The sequence below is a fragment of the Colias philodice genome, chromosome 9, assembly GCF_061535455.1.
Source record: "Colias philodice isolate Cphi_HAF_F1 chromosome 9, ilColPhil1 Martin Lab GWU primary, whole genome shotgun sequence".
NCBI lineage: Eukaryota > Metazoa > Arthropoda > Insecta > Lepidoptera > Pieridae > Colias > Colias philodice.
This window is the reverse complement of record NC_143094.1, coordinates 7838596-7854010: the sequence shown is the minus strand read 5'-3', so window position 1 is coordinate 7854010 and position 15415 is coordinate 7838596. Positions and strand designations below refer to the sequence as shown.

Sequence of the window (15415 nt, the reverse complement as noted above, 5' to 3'; positions counted from 1 at the left end):
GTACAGCCCATAAATGGGTGTTCATAACTGGATGTTGTCCAAAACTGGATGTCCATCATTAGATTTTTCACTGTCCAACACTGGTGCAAAAAAGTGGTTTTTTAATTTATAAATAACTTCTTTATTTATGCATTGTAATCTTTTTTCTAACATTGGTTACGTTAAACTAACATTGAACTAAAGGTATAACTAAACAATATCCAATAAAGTTAAAAAACCTACGAGAAATTTGCAAAAAACTTCATTTTTTTCCTTAATCTGTACAAGACTGGTGCCGTTACGTTACCTTAGGTAAATGTATCTTAAGTACATCTAAGGATCTTTTCTTTTTACAGGCAGACAGTGTTTTTCTATACGTTGATGTACAAAGTAACACACTAATAATGAGTTCGTTAAGATTGCAAACTAAAGTTTTCGTCTGGATCGTTATCAAGTAATGTCGAACTTATGAAAACTTAGGTTTTTAAACACAATAGAATATAAATAGTAAAAGCCGATCGCATCTACACTTATAGACAACCTAACTTTTACAAAAGTTGTCAACATATTTACATTTTATTTTATGTTAAAAGCGAAACAATAGCAAATATAATTCTTATTATGTACGACTCAGAGCAATTTTGTAAATTCCTATTGTATTACATGACATAATTGTTTCTAATAGACATCGTGTCTTCCATATCTCAATTAGATTTAATTGATCATTTTTTTAATAATATTCGTTAAAGGATGTTGACCAACAAATGTCTGATTAAAATCCCCGACGGAGAATAGATTGGTATCCCATTCCCAGACTCACATCGGGTGCATTAACACACTCGTGCAACGAGCGTAGTTGATGAGCGAAACAAATAAAAACACGCATATTAAAACAGTGCACTCGCTATTCACTTTGACATTCGCGTATTCGTTCAGGTGTGTTAAAAGGGAAGACGAATGTGGGAATAGTGGTTTGTGACAACACTCATATACGAATGTTTCTTCGAATGAGAAAGTGGAAAATAATATAATTATATAATTATATAATATAATTATATAATATAATTATATAATATAATTATATTATTATACGTTTACACGAATGTGTAAACGCACCATCAGGTATTACGTTTGTGAAGCGTTGGCCCTTGCTTTTATTGAAGGTAGAGCCGAAAGTCTAGTGGCGCCCTTTGTTCCATTGAGTCATACCATTTTTTACAAGTTGTAGCTGTAGTTACCATATTTTACAATAACACTGATTTCTGCTTTAACATTCATGTTTAATCAACGACTAGGTGCTATATTTCACGTAATTCGTTTTGACGCTCCAAATGACCACTCCACTCGCTCTTGGCACTCCAAAGGCTGTGTTACTCGAGATAACAAGAGAATCTCGAGTAACACATATATTAGAGCTCCTAAAAGTATATAGAAGTAATAAAATATTGCAGTGTTATGAAAACAGACAGAGTCCAATAAATTCGATTGCTGTGGCGGGCTCGTCAGGAGCTTAATTGGCTGAGGCTACAGAAAGACGTGCTCTCAATGTAATATAACTATCTAACTTCTTCGGTTTTAAGTAAAATATTTTACTAATGAAGAGATCCACTTACAGGGCAAATGAACCCCCAATAAACAGATACATAATTACTTCTAAAATTAATGATTTGGGTCAACATTACCATCAACTGTCATTGAATACGTAAATTACATACCTACCTCGATCATAAGCGACTTTCATAATTGAAACACTTAACCTCGACGACCCACCCCTGATGAATACCGAGTAAAACTTTTAATTGTCAGTTGATCGGTTACTCTGTTTATCATAAAGGATTTTTACAAATACTTTTTTTTGCATAAACATGAAGAATTAGTATAACACGTCATCAATTTATTTTATTCGTACCAAAAAAGTCACTTTCAACAAAATCACGCCAACCTCCTTATGCTCGTTTTCTTTTTATATTTTCCATATACAGGCACAGCCCTTTTTATTTTGTTTTAGTAGATTATTTAATATTGTACATCCGTACCCTGGCAAACAATTGGCCCAATTTACCGATTGCCTATTACTAATTTTATGTATAATATATAATAAACTATTGCTCGTTAAGTATGACAGCGACTCATAAAGATAATATTATTAAATAACTAACTTTTACATGTTATGAGTAAGCACCATTCATTAAACCTTGTTAATTAAAATGTTCGTCGCATTATTCGTAGCTAATTAAATTATTCAAGAACATTATATTACAATACGTACATACTACACATCAATAATATTATACGGCACATTTAAGATAGTGCGAACCTCATTTTCATAGAAATGGATATATGAGCTGGATTCGTGTTTAGGTAATGTAGTCAATCGAGAACTTTATGCAAATGGAATTCAATGAGAGATGTGTTCATACGAAAGTGGCTTACTTAAACCGAGATGACTAGAATAATCGTTCAATTTGGAGCCCTTTAGGGAAATGGTGTATAATTATATTATTATACGCTCGCAGCTAAAGTGGCTGCGCTGCGCTGACGCTACGCTTTCACGGTGGACGTCGTAGTGAGCGGTTCCCTCTCCGTCCGCGACGGGATGGAGAGAACCTTCCTCGCGAGGCGCGTGAATGTGGATCGGAACTGGCGACTCATGCTGCAATACAGCACGAAGTTCACTGCTGACCCCACGAGAGCCATTAGGTCCATCACTTCGCCTGTGAACAATTCATTCATTCATTCATTTCGTATATTTAATTCCGCAACACTAGATATTATAAAAAAAAAACACGAAATAAATTTTCCTAAAAGAAAAAAGTACAATATGTCACATAAATTCTATTTAAATTTAAGTAAACATAATTTACGACTGTTATCCATCAAATGTTCGGCAAACTTGTGACAATCCTTAAATTTCCAAGAACGCAAAATGTTTAGTATACCTATAGGTACCTATACAGAATACTTTAATGAAAGATCAACAACTTTGTTGACTGATATTATTGTCTGTTTTATTAGGTAGCAGCTTTGTAGATTACAACATAAGTCGATTATTGACATTTCAAATCAAGCTTATAATTCCTTTATTGTTGCAAGGATCCTATCGTCCTTGCAGAATATAATGTATTTATCTATGAGCAGAAAACACTCAATATTTAATATGTACATTATTATCAGCTGTATTGGTCCAATAGTTTTAATCCGTAATTAGACTGTCGCCAAAAGATACACATTGCATAAATATTCTTTAGTTATTTTTATATATTTAGATAGGTAATAGTATTTTCAATTAGAACAACGAAATTTACTACGTAAGGAAATTGCGAATCAAGTAGTAGCTCTATAATTTAAAATTATAGGATCATACTAGAATTGAAGAAATTAAATCCACTTGAGATCTCTACGCTCTACTACGCTAAATTTTATTAATTCTATATTGTTTTTAAATTTATAAAAACTGAAGCAATACTTATCCATAATTTAATATTTATGCATTTATTTCTTTAAATATTAATTGGCTTAATGTATTTATCTTTAACTGCTACATATCTCTTGTTTGTAGAAGCTGTTAGTGTTGGTGCTCCAAGTAAAATAAATAAATATCTGTATTTATATAGAGAATATATTATATCCATATTATAATTAAATAATATAAATTTTTATGAAGAGCAGTTGTAGTTTTTAAATAAAAATATACATACTATTGTACAATAAGCAATATTGTGATCCTGTTTCATATTGAATTTGATATGATAAATGATATATGATTCGGACCCAGAGATTTATTATGCAGATCCCAAAATTGGCATCGCGTCTGTACAAGTCAAATAAAATATTTTGCAATATAGTACTGTTATTACAACATTCCTATAAAAAAGTGTAATTTTCCAACATAAAGTACCCATAATAAATCTTACGATTATTAAAATTATATTGAAGATTTTCCTATCTTCAAAAAAAGCCAATACCTACATATTATTATACTTGGAGGAAAAGTTAAAAGAATTTGTATTTTTTGCAGAATTTATGAATGAGAAAGAACCCATGTTCACACTGAGAAAATTTTGCTTTAGCAAAGTACCAATTTAGCTCGGTTAAAAATTTTTCTGCTGCATTCAATCAAGACATATTTAAAATGTGTATTAAAGCTTTGCTAGTATTATACAAGCAAGTATTGCTAAATATTCTTGGCTATTATTAAAAAAGTACTTATTTATTTCAAAATTAACGACTCGGTCAATATTACCTTTACCGAATTAGGTTCAAAATAGACAAGCTTACGTTATTATTTAATGATAAGTAAGTTATTTATTTTTAGACTTAACTATAGTTGGCTACTATTTACACAGAGTTCGGTTAAAAATAAACAAGCTTACATTATCATTGAATGACAAGTAAATCATTTAAATTTAGACATAATATTATTTGGCTAAAATTAAATCACTTGCTATGAAGCATATAACCGTGTTTCTTACTTAAAAACAAACAAGTAACTTATCTATTGGTACATAAGCATAGCTCGGCAATTAACAATGGAGCGAATACTATTTTTGACCGAGTAACTTGATAAAAACTAAATAAGGAATTGGCTGCGTAGCCTGCAAAGTCGGCCATTTCTATCAAATCATAGTCGAGTGACGAACGTGTCTGTTGAAGCGCCGCCTCAGCACCTACAAGGCAGATTCAAATTTACATTAAAAACAATAATTTTTCATCATCATTTTGAATTTTAATCAAACTATTATAGAAGAGCAAGATGCAGAAGACAAACTATTATGGCTCAAAAACTCCTCTGAGCCATGGACAGCCGTAGAACTAAAGTGGCAAGAAACTACAGAGACGAGGCTAATTGCTGCAAAAGAGTTAACCATAGCTCCAATACCTCAATACAATGAATATGCTGCTCTTAAAAAACCCAAAGGATATCTTCTGGTGAGTTCAGTTTTTTAGAATTTTTTGTCTGCTTTAGTTTAATTACTTTTGTATACTTACTTACGTTTTTTTTTATTTGTTTACAGCTAGAAAAAGATATGAAAAGCAAAGGACAATATACCGAAATCACTGAAAGCTTCCCCACAATCAAACCAAAAATAAATTTGAATTAGTAAGTTACTTCTGATCAAGCATCATATTGTCATATACCTATTACTTTAATATGTAAATTACATAAGGTAGGTACGATATAGTTCCGATATGATATCTGCATATCTACACATCAAATTTGTAACGAGGTTCAACCAGAATATTTTATAATAGAAAACGAACAATATGTAAAGAGCTTATTGTACTTAAATTTTTTTTGGTGCAAAAAATGTTTAAGTTTTAGCATTTATGTTCATTTTCCCGAAGATGAATGTGAATTATGTTTCAATGAGAATAAATTCAAATGTTTAAAAAAATTACGGATTTACTTGTTGGGTTGTAATAAAATTATTAGATCAAAAAGATTACTTATTCTCCTAGCTTATTCTATGGTTTTTGCCTAAACTTTTGACTTATCAAATACATTTATAAGTACAATTTAGGTGTATTAACTTGCTTACATTACCATAATGGTTGTTTGTTTTTATGTAAACAAACCTAAACCACTTTCATTAGAGAACAAACTCCAACATCGCGAAATAAAATCAGCTGTTCCGTAGATTTTGGCATAGTAGATAATTCCACTTTTGTATATTATGAAACAGCTGATATTAATTCTTTTACGATGTTGGATTTGGTCCTATACCTAATTAAAGTTGTTCAGGTTTAGTCTGAGTCATTCCTTAAAAGTTTGCTCATGATTTATATTTCACCCTGTTATTGTGAAAATTAAAACACAGAACTCCAGTATCGTTTCTTGACATTGTGAATTGTGTACTATTTTTAAAAGTAGTAGTATTTAAGTGTAAGTAGTAGATATGTTACTTGAAATGATTGTATCATGTACTGAATAAAGCTAATTTCATTAATGTGCATAATTTTCTTTCAGTTTCTTCTAAGTTTTTGGTGTGTCGGCAAAATTAGTGTTGTTTTCCTACATGAACGTTTCATTGGCTTTTTTTCCGACATGCCAAAAATTTTCCCACTGCATTAATAATGGTAGAAATGACAACATATCGAACTAGATAAATATTTTCAGTATGAGCTGACCTCACATTGTATACAGGGTGTAACAGAAAGGGGGTACACATCTAAGCAGGGCGTGATGTACTGATGAAACTGAACAGTACATCACGCCCTATTCGGATGTGTATATCACCTTGTATAGGTTTTACGAACATTCACAGGTCAGCTTATACTGAAAATATATGGGTCGTTTTCAAAATAATTGTACATTACGACAAAATGTTTGTCCCCCTAAAAAATCTTCGAAAAAAATATGGTTACGACTGAAATAAATCATTGTTAACGTTTTACAGACTAAACTTAAGCATACTGCATATCATTTCTGATGAAAAGCAATGAATTGCGATTCAAATTCTTACATAAATTTAATGTGAAAATCAAGTAACAAAAAAAGCTCCATACATTTTTTTATTGTCCCCTATGTGGACGACAATGAAAACCAATATTTTTATTAGAATTTTTGTATGAAACTTCCTATTTTTTTGTATCATAATTAAAAAGCAATGTTTGAAGTGTTATATCTGATAGATTAAACTATTTAAATTACCTTAAATAAACGAAGAATGACATATTATAAAATGTCCCTATCAATTGTTACAATTTCGTGACACTGATTTATTGACATAATTAACCAACTTCTTGTATCACAAAGAAGAGGAATCTAACTCTAATCATTGGCAAAACTGGTCATGTCACGAAAAGTAAGGTCACATTAACGCGCCGCCATTTTGTTCGTCGTCCAGACATGGAAGAAGTCCTACAAAAGTAAGTACATTTTGAAGAATTCACCTACCGCAATTGTAATATACTTAAATTATGACTAGAGTAATAGATTACACTTTCAATCTAATGGTAAATGTGATTATGTTTTGTGTAAAAGTATTTCTTAGGTTATTTTTTACATGTTACTGACGAACAATTTCTTGACATTTACTGACGTCAGTAAATTGTAGACGGTAAAGCTGTGGTCTCATGTGTAAAGTATGAAAATAAGATATTAAAATGTGTGTTAATTTAATGTAACGAATAAAAATAAAGGAGAAAAACAATAAATCTCTCAAGATTATTTTTTTGTAACTACAGGCCATACTTTTTTAAACCATGATGTAGGGTTAGTAAAGTCAGGCTTAGGGACTTGACTTTTCCTGGGATCTGATAACTTTTTTATAGTGAAAGCGGATCAGTGAGTCTTGGCCTCCAATTTTACAAGTGGTTTCTGATGGGATAACGCTTGCCTTATTGCATTTAGTGTTGATCGCTTTTCCACCCACACGAGTGATGCTTACTTTTGTTTTTATTTTTATTCAAAATACATATATCCAACAGCTTTTTTTAGTTTCAGAATGCCGCTAACCGGTGCCGAACGGCAAAAAAATACATTGAAAAACTAAAAAAGCAAAACCCTGAAAAATATGAAAAGATAATTTGGAAAATCCAAAAGTGCACGCCTCATAATTTTTTTTAATAAATATTTTTAATTATTATTTTTGTTTATTTAATAACAATTAAACCACATCGAATCAGACCCTGAAAAATGAAAGGGTTCTATTCCTGAGCATACTCAAGCGTAAGAGAAAAAAAAAGACTCGATTAGTAAAGTATTTCGGTCGCTATCGTGTTAACAAGAAAAAGGATCCGCACATACAGACACACGGACGTCCAAGACAGAACTTTTTTAAACTGTTTTTTAACTAGTTTAAATAACAAAAATGACATCAAAAATATCATGAACGTTAAAAATAGTGTTTTTTTCTTAATATGTGTGTGTATGTATTATCTTACAAGTGCAATGTATGATACATAAAGACATTTTAAGTTTGAAAAATCAGATGTTTTGCGCGAAGCGACAGTAGTACCCACCTCAACGCTTCGCTCATGAGGCGTGCAAAAAGGAAAAAACACCTCGAGAAAGTGAAACAAAGACAAAGAAAAATATCAGATCTTAATGACAGTGAAAAAGAAGCTCGAAGACAAAAATGGAAAGAAGCTAATGATAGAAGAAAATAAAAGGAAAACCAAACAGAGAATTATAAAAATTGATTGTTTCTTGATTATTTTGTAACTAAAAATATATTTTTTTTTAACTAGTGACTTCTTACTTTTTTATATGTAATATTACCTTATTCTGAATACAGCCTTACTTTTACAACTTCCTGACATTTCCTAACGAAACAGTTTACTGACAATTTCGTGATGTACAAATATTTTGAAAATGACCCATATAGCTTAATATGTGTCGTTTGAATTATTACTTGCAACCAAGTATTTTAGCTATGGTTACCTAATTAGCCCGCCTAATAATTCAAAGTAACTTGGCTAAATATACCAATCTTAATTGACTAGAAAGAACAGAGTATATTTAGTTATAGTTACCCAATGAACACGATTGACAGTACCCAGTAACTTGGCTACGTATACAAATTTTTAATTGAGTAGAAGTAACAAAGTAGATTGGCTGTCCCTACCCAATAAATATGATTAACATTATTGTGTTACTTAGCTAGTTTTACAAAGCAACATATTTGAAATCACTGAATTACTTTGCTAAAAACAACAGAGCACGTTGGGTATTGTTAAAAGAGTAACACGATTGACTATAGCAAATAGGTTTGTTAAGTTTACTGAGTGAATAGGTTAAAAGCAACAAACACTTAATACGTATTTTTTGACCACCTTAGTGGGCTAATATTACCAACATACGTTAACAAAGTTGACTTGTATAATTTTAGCAACAAACTTTGCAGGCTCCCTCCGAAGCAAGTTACTCGGTTGTAAATAGCAGCAACTTGATTATTTATAGCCGTTACGTTTTCTCAGTGCACTCAAACTGACGACGCGAAAAATTTCGGAAGTTTTATAGATTGATAGCGTAGCTAATTTGATCCTTATAAAGAAAAATATACCCACACATTCCTTAAACAATATATATTAAAGAATGCTATCTTTGCCAGACTTATTTTCCATTTAATAGGAAATAAGAAAGTCCCCGGCTTTCTCTATAATCTTATAAATTTTTTACTTAAGATTAAGATCATAATATGGTCTCAGGTGTGGATGTAAATACAAATTTACTTTAATATTATATTTTCTCCACTGTTATTTAATTATCCAGCATTGAAACAGGGAAAATGGAGCTGCTTCATAATGTTGGTATTTTAGAAGTGCCTCTTTAACCTCTAGTTATTGTTATTGAAACTTTATTTTATTACCTCGGCTTGATTTTTGTGATAAAACTGTGACATAGTTAACGATCGGCCAACTATGCCCACAAAAATGGATTGCAACAGTATTTTCCCGAGTCATATAAAGATGTATCAATAATTTTTTTTTTTTTGTTAAACTAGAACAAGATTTTCAAAGAACATCATAAATCGAATTTATTTCATTAAATATCTATTACTAATTCCTACTTTTAAAGCTTAGGTATAACAACGAAAAATAAAAATAAATATTTTCAGACCGACTGCTCCCACGTCCCCCTGAAGCATTGAAATATTCATAAAACTAAACAAAACACACATATTATTACCATTTCGAACCATTACGTGGATGGCAATATGTTTGTACTAATGTACATTTATAACTCCTAGATTATAAGTGTTATCTAAGACGACGTGTCTACGACCAAATACTCGTAAAGTTTATCGAATTCAATCAAGACTTTGGGGGATTTCGGTGTCTTTTATGACATCATTGGCTTATGATAGGCATAAAATTGACTTTACTTCTTAAATAAACGTTAATGGGCTTTATTAATTTTGATATTTTGATGGGATCGTATTTATTCAAAGACGACAATAGGCTTTGTAATCGTTATTAACTGAATATAGATAGAATAAAAGGTCACGGACATTTCCACTACCTAAAAGTAATAAATTAATAATAATACATTTAGCAATTTTACTTAGCTAAATCAAAACAGTTAAAACCAATTTAAAAAAGACATCTACTAAAAATCCTCCGTCCTTTTTAGGAACGTCGGTTAGAAATGAGGATGATTAAATTCTTTTTTTTTACATTTTAAACTAATCATAGCTTTTAAATTAATCAGGCTTTGATTTTGAATTGTTATGGTTCCAGTATTAAAATTTAACATATCTACATAATATAATTTAACAATAAAACGTGTACATATTTTAAAAGCTGTACAAAAATGAGAAAATAATCAGATATATCCACAAGAACCACTAAGCTATACTGTAAAATGCCAGCCATAATACATGTATATTTTCTGGAACTTGTTTTTACGATGTAAAAACCTAATTTGAGCCAAATTTTTATGTTCAACCAACACGATATTTCACATGTCAACGACATAATAGACATTTCTCCATTCAAGTTATTCCATCAGAAGTCGTGAAGAAGCTCTATATTGCTTTATCATATTTTGTTGAAATATTGAGTGATATTTTATTTATTTATTTCTGTTTATATCTTTTGATAGATCTTGTTTCAGTTTTTTAGTTGTACGCTTTTATCGTGAAATTGAAGTTTTAACAGTAACAAATTTGCATTATTATTTATTCAGATAAAAATGCATTAATGATTATCAATATTCTTCTAAACACTCCAAGAATTACAGGATATCTCACGAATGTTTTAACCTCGTATTGACTCATTAAAATCGCAATATTTCGTCAAAAGTGATACAAAATTAAAAATGCACAACTAACTAACCTTGTGTACCTAGTCAGTTGAAATCTCAAAGCAGTCGACAATCAAGGGACGTTGAATTCGTCTTTCTAGGAATTTATACGAGTGTATAATTGAGCTCAGAGATATTTCAAATACGAAAATTTTACAGCAGTCTTTGACGTGGCAAATTTATTTAAAATTTGTTATAGCATAAATTCCAATTTGGATTCGTTTCAAATCTGATATAAAAATAAAAAGACAATTAGTAGAGAAAATTTTTAAATGGATATTTGTTATTATCTTTCTAACACATACGAGTATATCACCACTCTGCCAGTTTTTACGCTTCATAGCTCGATTCAAATAATCATTAAACCCACTGACACGTGCCAGTATTTTCTACACTGCGAGATAGGTACAGTTCCTCGCAAACATTTGAAACCGCGAACAAACAATGCATACACGTAACGCCACTCTGTTGGGATTTATCTTTCAGTTACCAAGTATAACAGATGACCAAATAATTATTTATCATATATCGGCAGCTAGATAATCTGTGTGCTTTGGCACCAAATAGCACAAATATCAAAAATCGATCGATGTACAAAAATATCTAACCCTAATCCTAAACTCTGACTTCGTATCGTAATATTGTTATACTTACCAAATGCATAATAGCATATTTCAAAGAATTGCGGCGCGATTGCTGTGAGGAGACCAAAAAGGGCCTGAGGGAGCTCTGTAGCCAGGAACAGGCCGAGCAGCGCTACCAGCATGCGAGTGGTGCGGTCTGTCCGACCACCACCTCCCTTCTTGTTGTCTTCATTCAAACGAGTTTTCTCACCCTAAAAAATGATATTCTTATTATGAATGAAAAAATCTAAGTTCTCATACTACAAAAAATACTTTGGTAATATAGCGCCTGTAAACAAAAACAGCGTGATAAGTATTCAACATAATTGATGTATTGAAAACTATCATAAGTCTAAACTAATGATTATGGTTTAAATATAATAAACCGAATTACTTGTCAACTGAAGGACCAAATATGTTGTCTATATAACAAAATTTCTTCATCGTCTCTTTCAAAGATTGTATTGAGATCACGCTAGAGATTACCATAATATACGTCTCAAGGACCCATGTAAACACATGCTTAAGCCATTAAAGCCGTCTAACATTTCCTGTAAAAGCCTTTATTGTTTTATGTTACACATTGTTATATTATTAAGTACCCATTAATCCCAAACGGTTATAGACCGATTTCAAAGTAATGGAGCGGCGACTATAGAATCCATACATTTGAAAGCGTGAAACGTTTGCTACCTACGGGCTATATTCCGAGTTGAAAGGAATAAATATCATTTGATACGTACGTACGGTACATTTAACGTATTCTTATTTAGCATGTAAATGCTTAATGCTGACACACGTACAATAGTCAGCAAGCAATTTGCATCGATGTGTGTTGCTTAATGCCCATTTATACTTGAGAGCTTTTTGAATGGTCGATAAATACTCATACATATATAGTAGGAATTGGTAGGAATCCAATGCAGAAGAAATTTTATCCCATCAAAAACATCCTGTAAAAAACCCAAGTCTCGCAGCTAAGTCTTTCTACCGTCAAAAGTTGTGAGATCCATGTAATACCAAGTCGGTTAATCTATTTAGTGTCTACTTGAAGGACCTTCTGTCTTAAGTTATTACATAAGTTATTATGATGCCAATATTAAAAATATTTAACGTTTTAAACAAATAGATCGACTTGGACATCGCTTGATTTGATTATTAGTATGTATCACACTACACAGCACGACGGGCCAGCGACCAACAGGAACGAGAGTTTCAATCGTGTGAGGCGCGAGAGACTAAAGAATCTAATATAATATTGTAATATTCATTTTGTTTTCATGCGATGTCCAAGTCGATCTATTTGTTTAAAACGTTAAATATTTTTTATATTGGCATGATAATAACTTATGTAATAACTTAAGACAGAAGGTCCTTCAAGTAGACACTAAATAGATTAACCGACTTGGTATTACATGGATCTCACAACTTTTGACGGTAGAAAGACTTAGCTGCGAGACTTGGGTTTTTTACAGGATGTTTTTGATGGGATCTCACTTCTTTTTGTAGAGCCTTTCTTTTTGATACCATCTACTTCTAACGAATTTTGTTAAAGGTCTTATGATATTTTCTTATTTTTATATGTAGTCTTCCTCTTTTTCTTTTCCGGTACTACTTCTTGAGCTTCAGCCACAGTTTTTCTCAAAGCCCACTCCCTGTCTCTATGGGCTTTTCTCGGAGGCTTTGATGTCTCAATTTTTGTCGACCATTTTACAAGTAATAATGTTGTTCAGTTTCATGGGCTAAACACACCCTTACCCACCCTATACCCCCTCCCTTGCCTCATATGGTAGGTACCTATCTACACCTATTAAATTTATAACCACCACCAACCACCAACTGCATAAATAACTTTGTAATCCCATATATTTATATGGGATTACAAAGTTATTGATGCAGTTGGTGTATTTGGAAAACTGGACCGAAATTACAAAATATTTAAGTTTTCCCATGATTCAGACACTAAACTCTATATGTATTCCAAATATGAAGCTTCTAAGTCTGCTAGAAGTGCCTTGGACTTTTGATGATCGGTGAGTCAGTGAGTGACAAAATTTAGAAACTTTAACAAGTTGTCATTCTTAAACTACTGGTTCAAATTGACTGAAATTTTAAATATTCCGTGTTTATACAATGCCGGATTAGTTACTGAAGATTCAGGTTTCTTGCTTTATCCACAACCGAATTATAGGGGGTCGAAAAAGGCCCGAATTGCTTCGAGAAAAGGATGGTACGGCCGTGCCGCTTTTTTTTTGCTCGACTTGGCGGGGGCACTGCCGTGCCCCCAGAAAAGCAGCCAGACTACATTTCTACTCTAGTAAAAGATTAGACCTTTAAGTGGGGGAAAGTGTGCATAACAAAATAAATAAATTCAGCTGTAAAAATTATAACCTTACCTTTTTTTTACCGTTCGTTTAACTACGTTATGAAATATAGAGATAAAAAGAAACTTATAATTTCCGTTTACCTGATATCAAATAAATAACTGGTAAACTTTTAACATTATAACCTATTATACAGGTATATAAATACAAAATATTTATGTAAGTATATAAATATTAAATACCTCTACATAATAATGGTAAGGCTGAACAACGTTTGCCGGGTCAGCGAGTAAAACATATTTTATGGTGAGTCTTAATTATTACAATCTAGCATATTATATACTAACTTTTTATGAACATTTTATATTGCATCTTCGTTATTTGTTCCTGTGAATACAATCTCAACGATTTGATATTCAGAGGAACAGATAGTGTTTTAAAGGGATATTATCTATATTAAAAATGTCACAAAGAAACCCCCGAAAAATAACCGTCCATAAATCTTTTCACGCAAGCAGATTTCTTATCAATATTACATCCATATCTATAATCTCAAATTAAATGTTGGTCATAAATTACAAGTGACTTTTATTTACTTTTATACGTAAAATGTTTTTATCTGTCCAAAACAAATAACAAAATGTATTATTGTGTCGAATACAATTAAAAATAAATATATTACCTCACTTGAAGGAATCGCCGATTTCTTTAATAACTTCTGTCGTCTTCTATCACTTGACTTCATTTTTAATATTAAACAAACACTTAAAATTGACAACACTATACACGGTATGAGTTTTATAAATACACTGTAAATCCAAAATATCGCTGTTAGTAATTCTTTGCTATTTGTCATTGTTAGAGCATACATTGGCTCTTTTACTTCCGATGCATTAGACGCCATGGTTTCGTTAATGGTAACATTAGTCTTTCCGCTCGTCCGGGGCACCTCTTGTATGTTCATTGCAAAATAAATTGGAAGACATGCTATCGGGCACACTGCATATGCCACAGCTATAGCGATACTGGTATTTCGTTTATTACATAGAGTTCTGTTCTTTTGAGGAAACTTTATCGCTATAAACCTCCAAACTGCGAGTGTTATAGTCAACCATATAGATATCGTGTGGAACGTTTGGCTGAATATTGAGTGAAAATATACAAATACCGCCCAAGCGTATGAGTTTCTATTCAATTCTGTGCCAATTTTAATATAAATATGCAGGGCAAAGGGTATATAGTCCAGCATAACTAAGAGATCAGCGACGGCGAGAGCTGTCAGTATGGAATTTGTCGAAGAAGCCATCTCTTTTCTGCTCAATACAGCGATGTTCACAGAGTTTGCAATGGAGCCGAGGATGCAAATAACTAAAGCTATGTAGCCATGGATCTTCACGTAAACGCGCTGAAAATCAAGCCCCCCTGGCAAGCAATAAGCTACGCTATCGCTCTCTAAACCAGACATATCTACTCCTTTTGTCTTGGTAAACAATATTTAATTTGGTATTCTTCCATAATCTGGCATTTTCTGAAAATAAAACCAAAATTTAATGTACAACGTTAAATAATTTAATCAACATTCAAAAAACACATTTTAAGAATTCTTGAATCGCAAGTTATATAATATCATTATCTATACTCGTCTAACGAAGGATCAAGATCGATTTATAATGGTTATGTAATATCATTTCAGTATATTTTGGAACAGAGCTAAAACTTATTTTAAGTTTGTCCTAGTT

General features: G+C 31.8%; 1 protein-coding gene across 1 annotated transcript; it reads right to left on the bottom strand.

The window, feature by feature from the left end:
* Nucleotides 1–1080: 1080 nt before the first annotated feature.
* LOC149485958 (G protein-coupled receptor dmsr-1-like) lies at nt 1081–15184 on the bottom strand. The gene is made up of 3 exons (XM_089699278.1): nt 14359–15184; nt 11384–11564; nt 1081–2693 (listed from the first exon to the last, which is right to left on the bottom strand). The coding sequence occupies exons 1-3, from the start codon at nt 15139–15141 to the stop codon at nt 2521–2523; spliced, it is 1137 nt and encodes a 378-aa protein (XP_089555404.1). The 5' UTR covers nt 15142–15184; the 3' UTR covers nt 1081–2520.
* Nucleotides 15185–15415: the final 231 nt, after the last annotated feature.

Bases quoted from the DNA above. Each gene is read 5' to 3' on its own strand.
- LOC149485958 (XM_089699278.1), bottom strand. From the start codon at position 15,141: ATGTCTGGTTTAGAGAGCGATAGCGTAGCTTATTGCTTGCCAGGGGGG. The intron at 11,565-14,358 runs GTAATATATTTA...ATCATTTTTTAG, and splicing joins CGGCGATTCCTTCAAGTGAG to GGTGAGAAAACTCGTTTGAA. The intron at 2,694-11,383 runs GTAAGTATAACA...AATTGTTCACAG, and splicing joins AATATGCTATTATGCATTTG to GCGAAGTGATGGACCTAATG.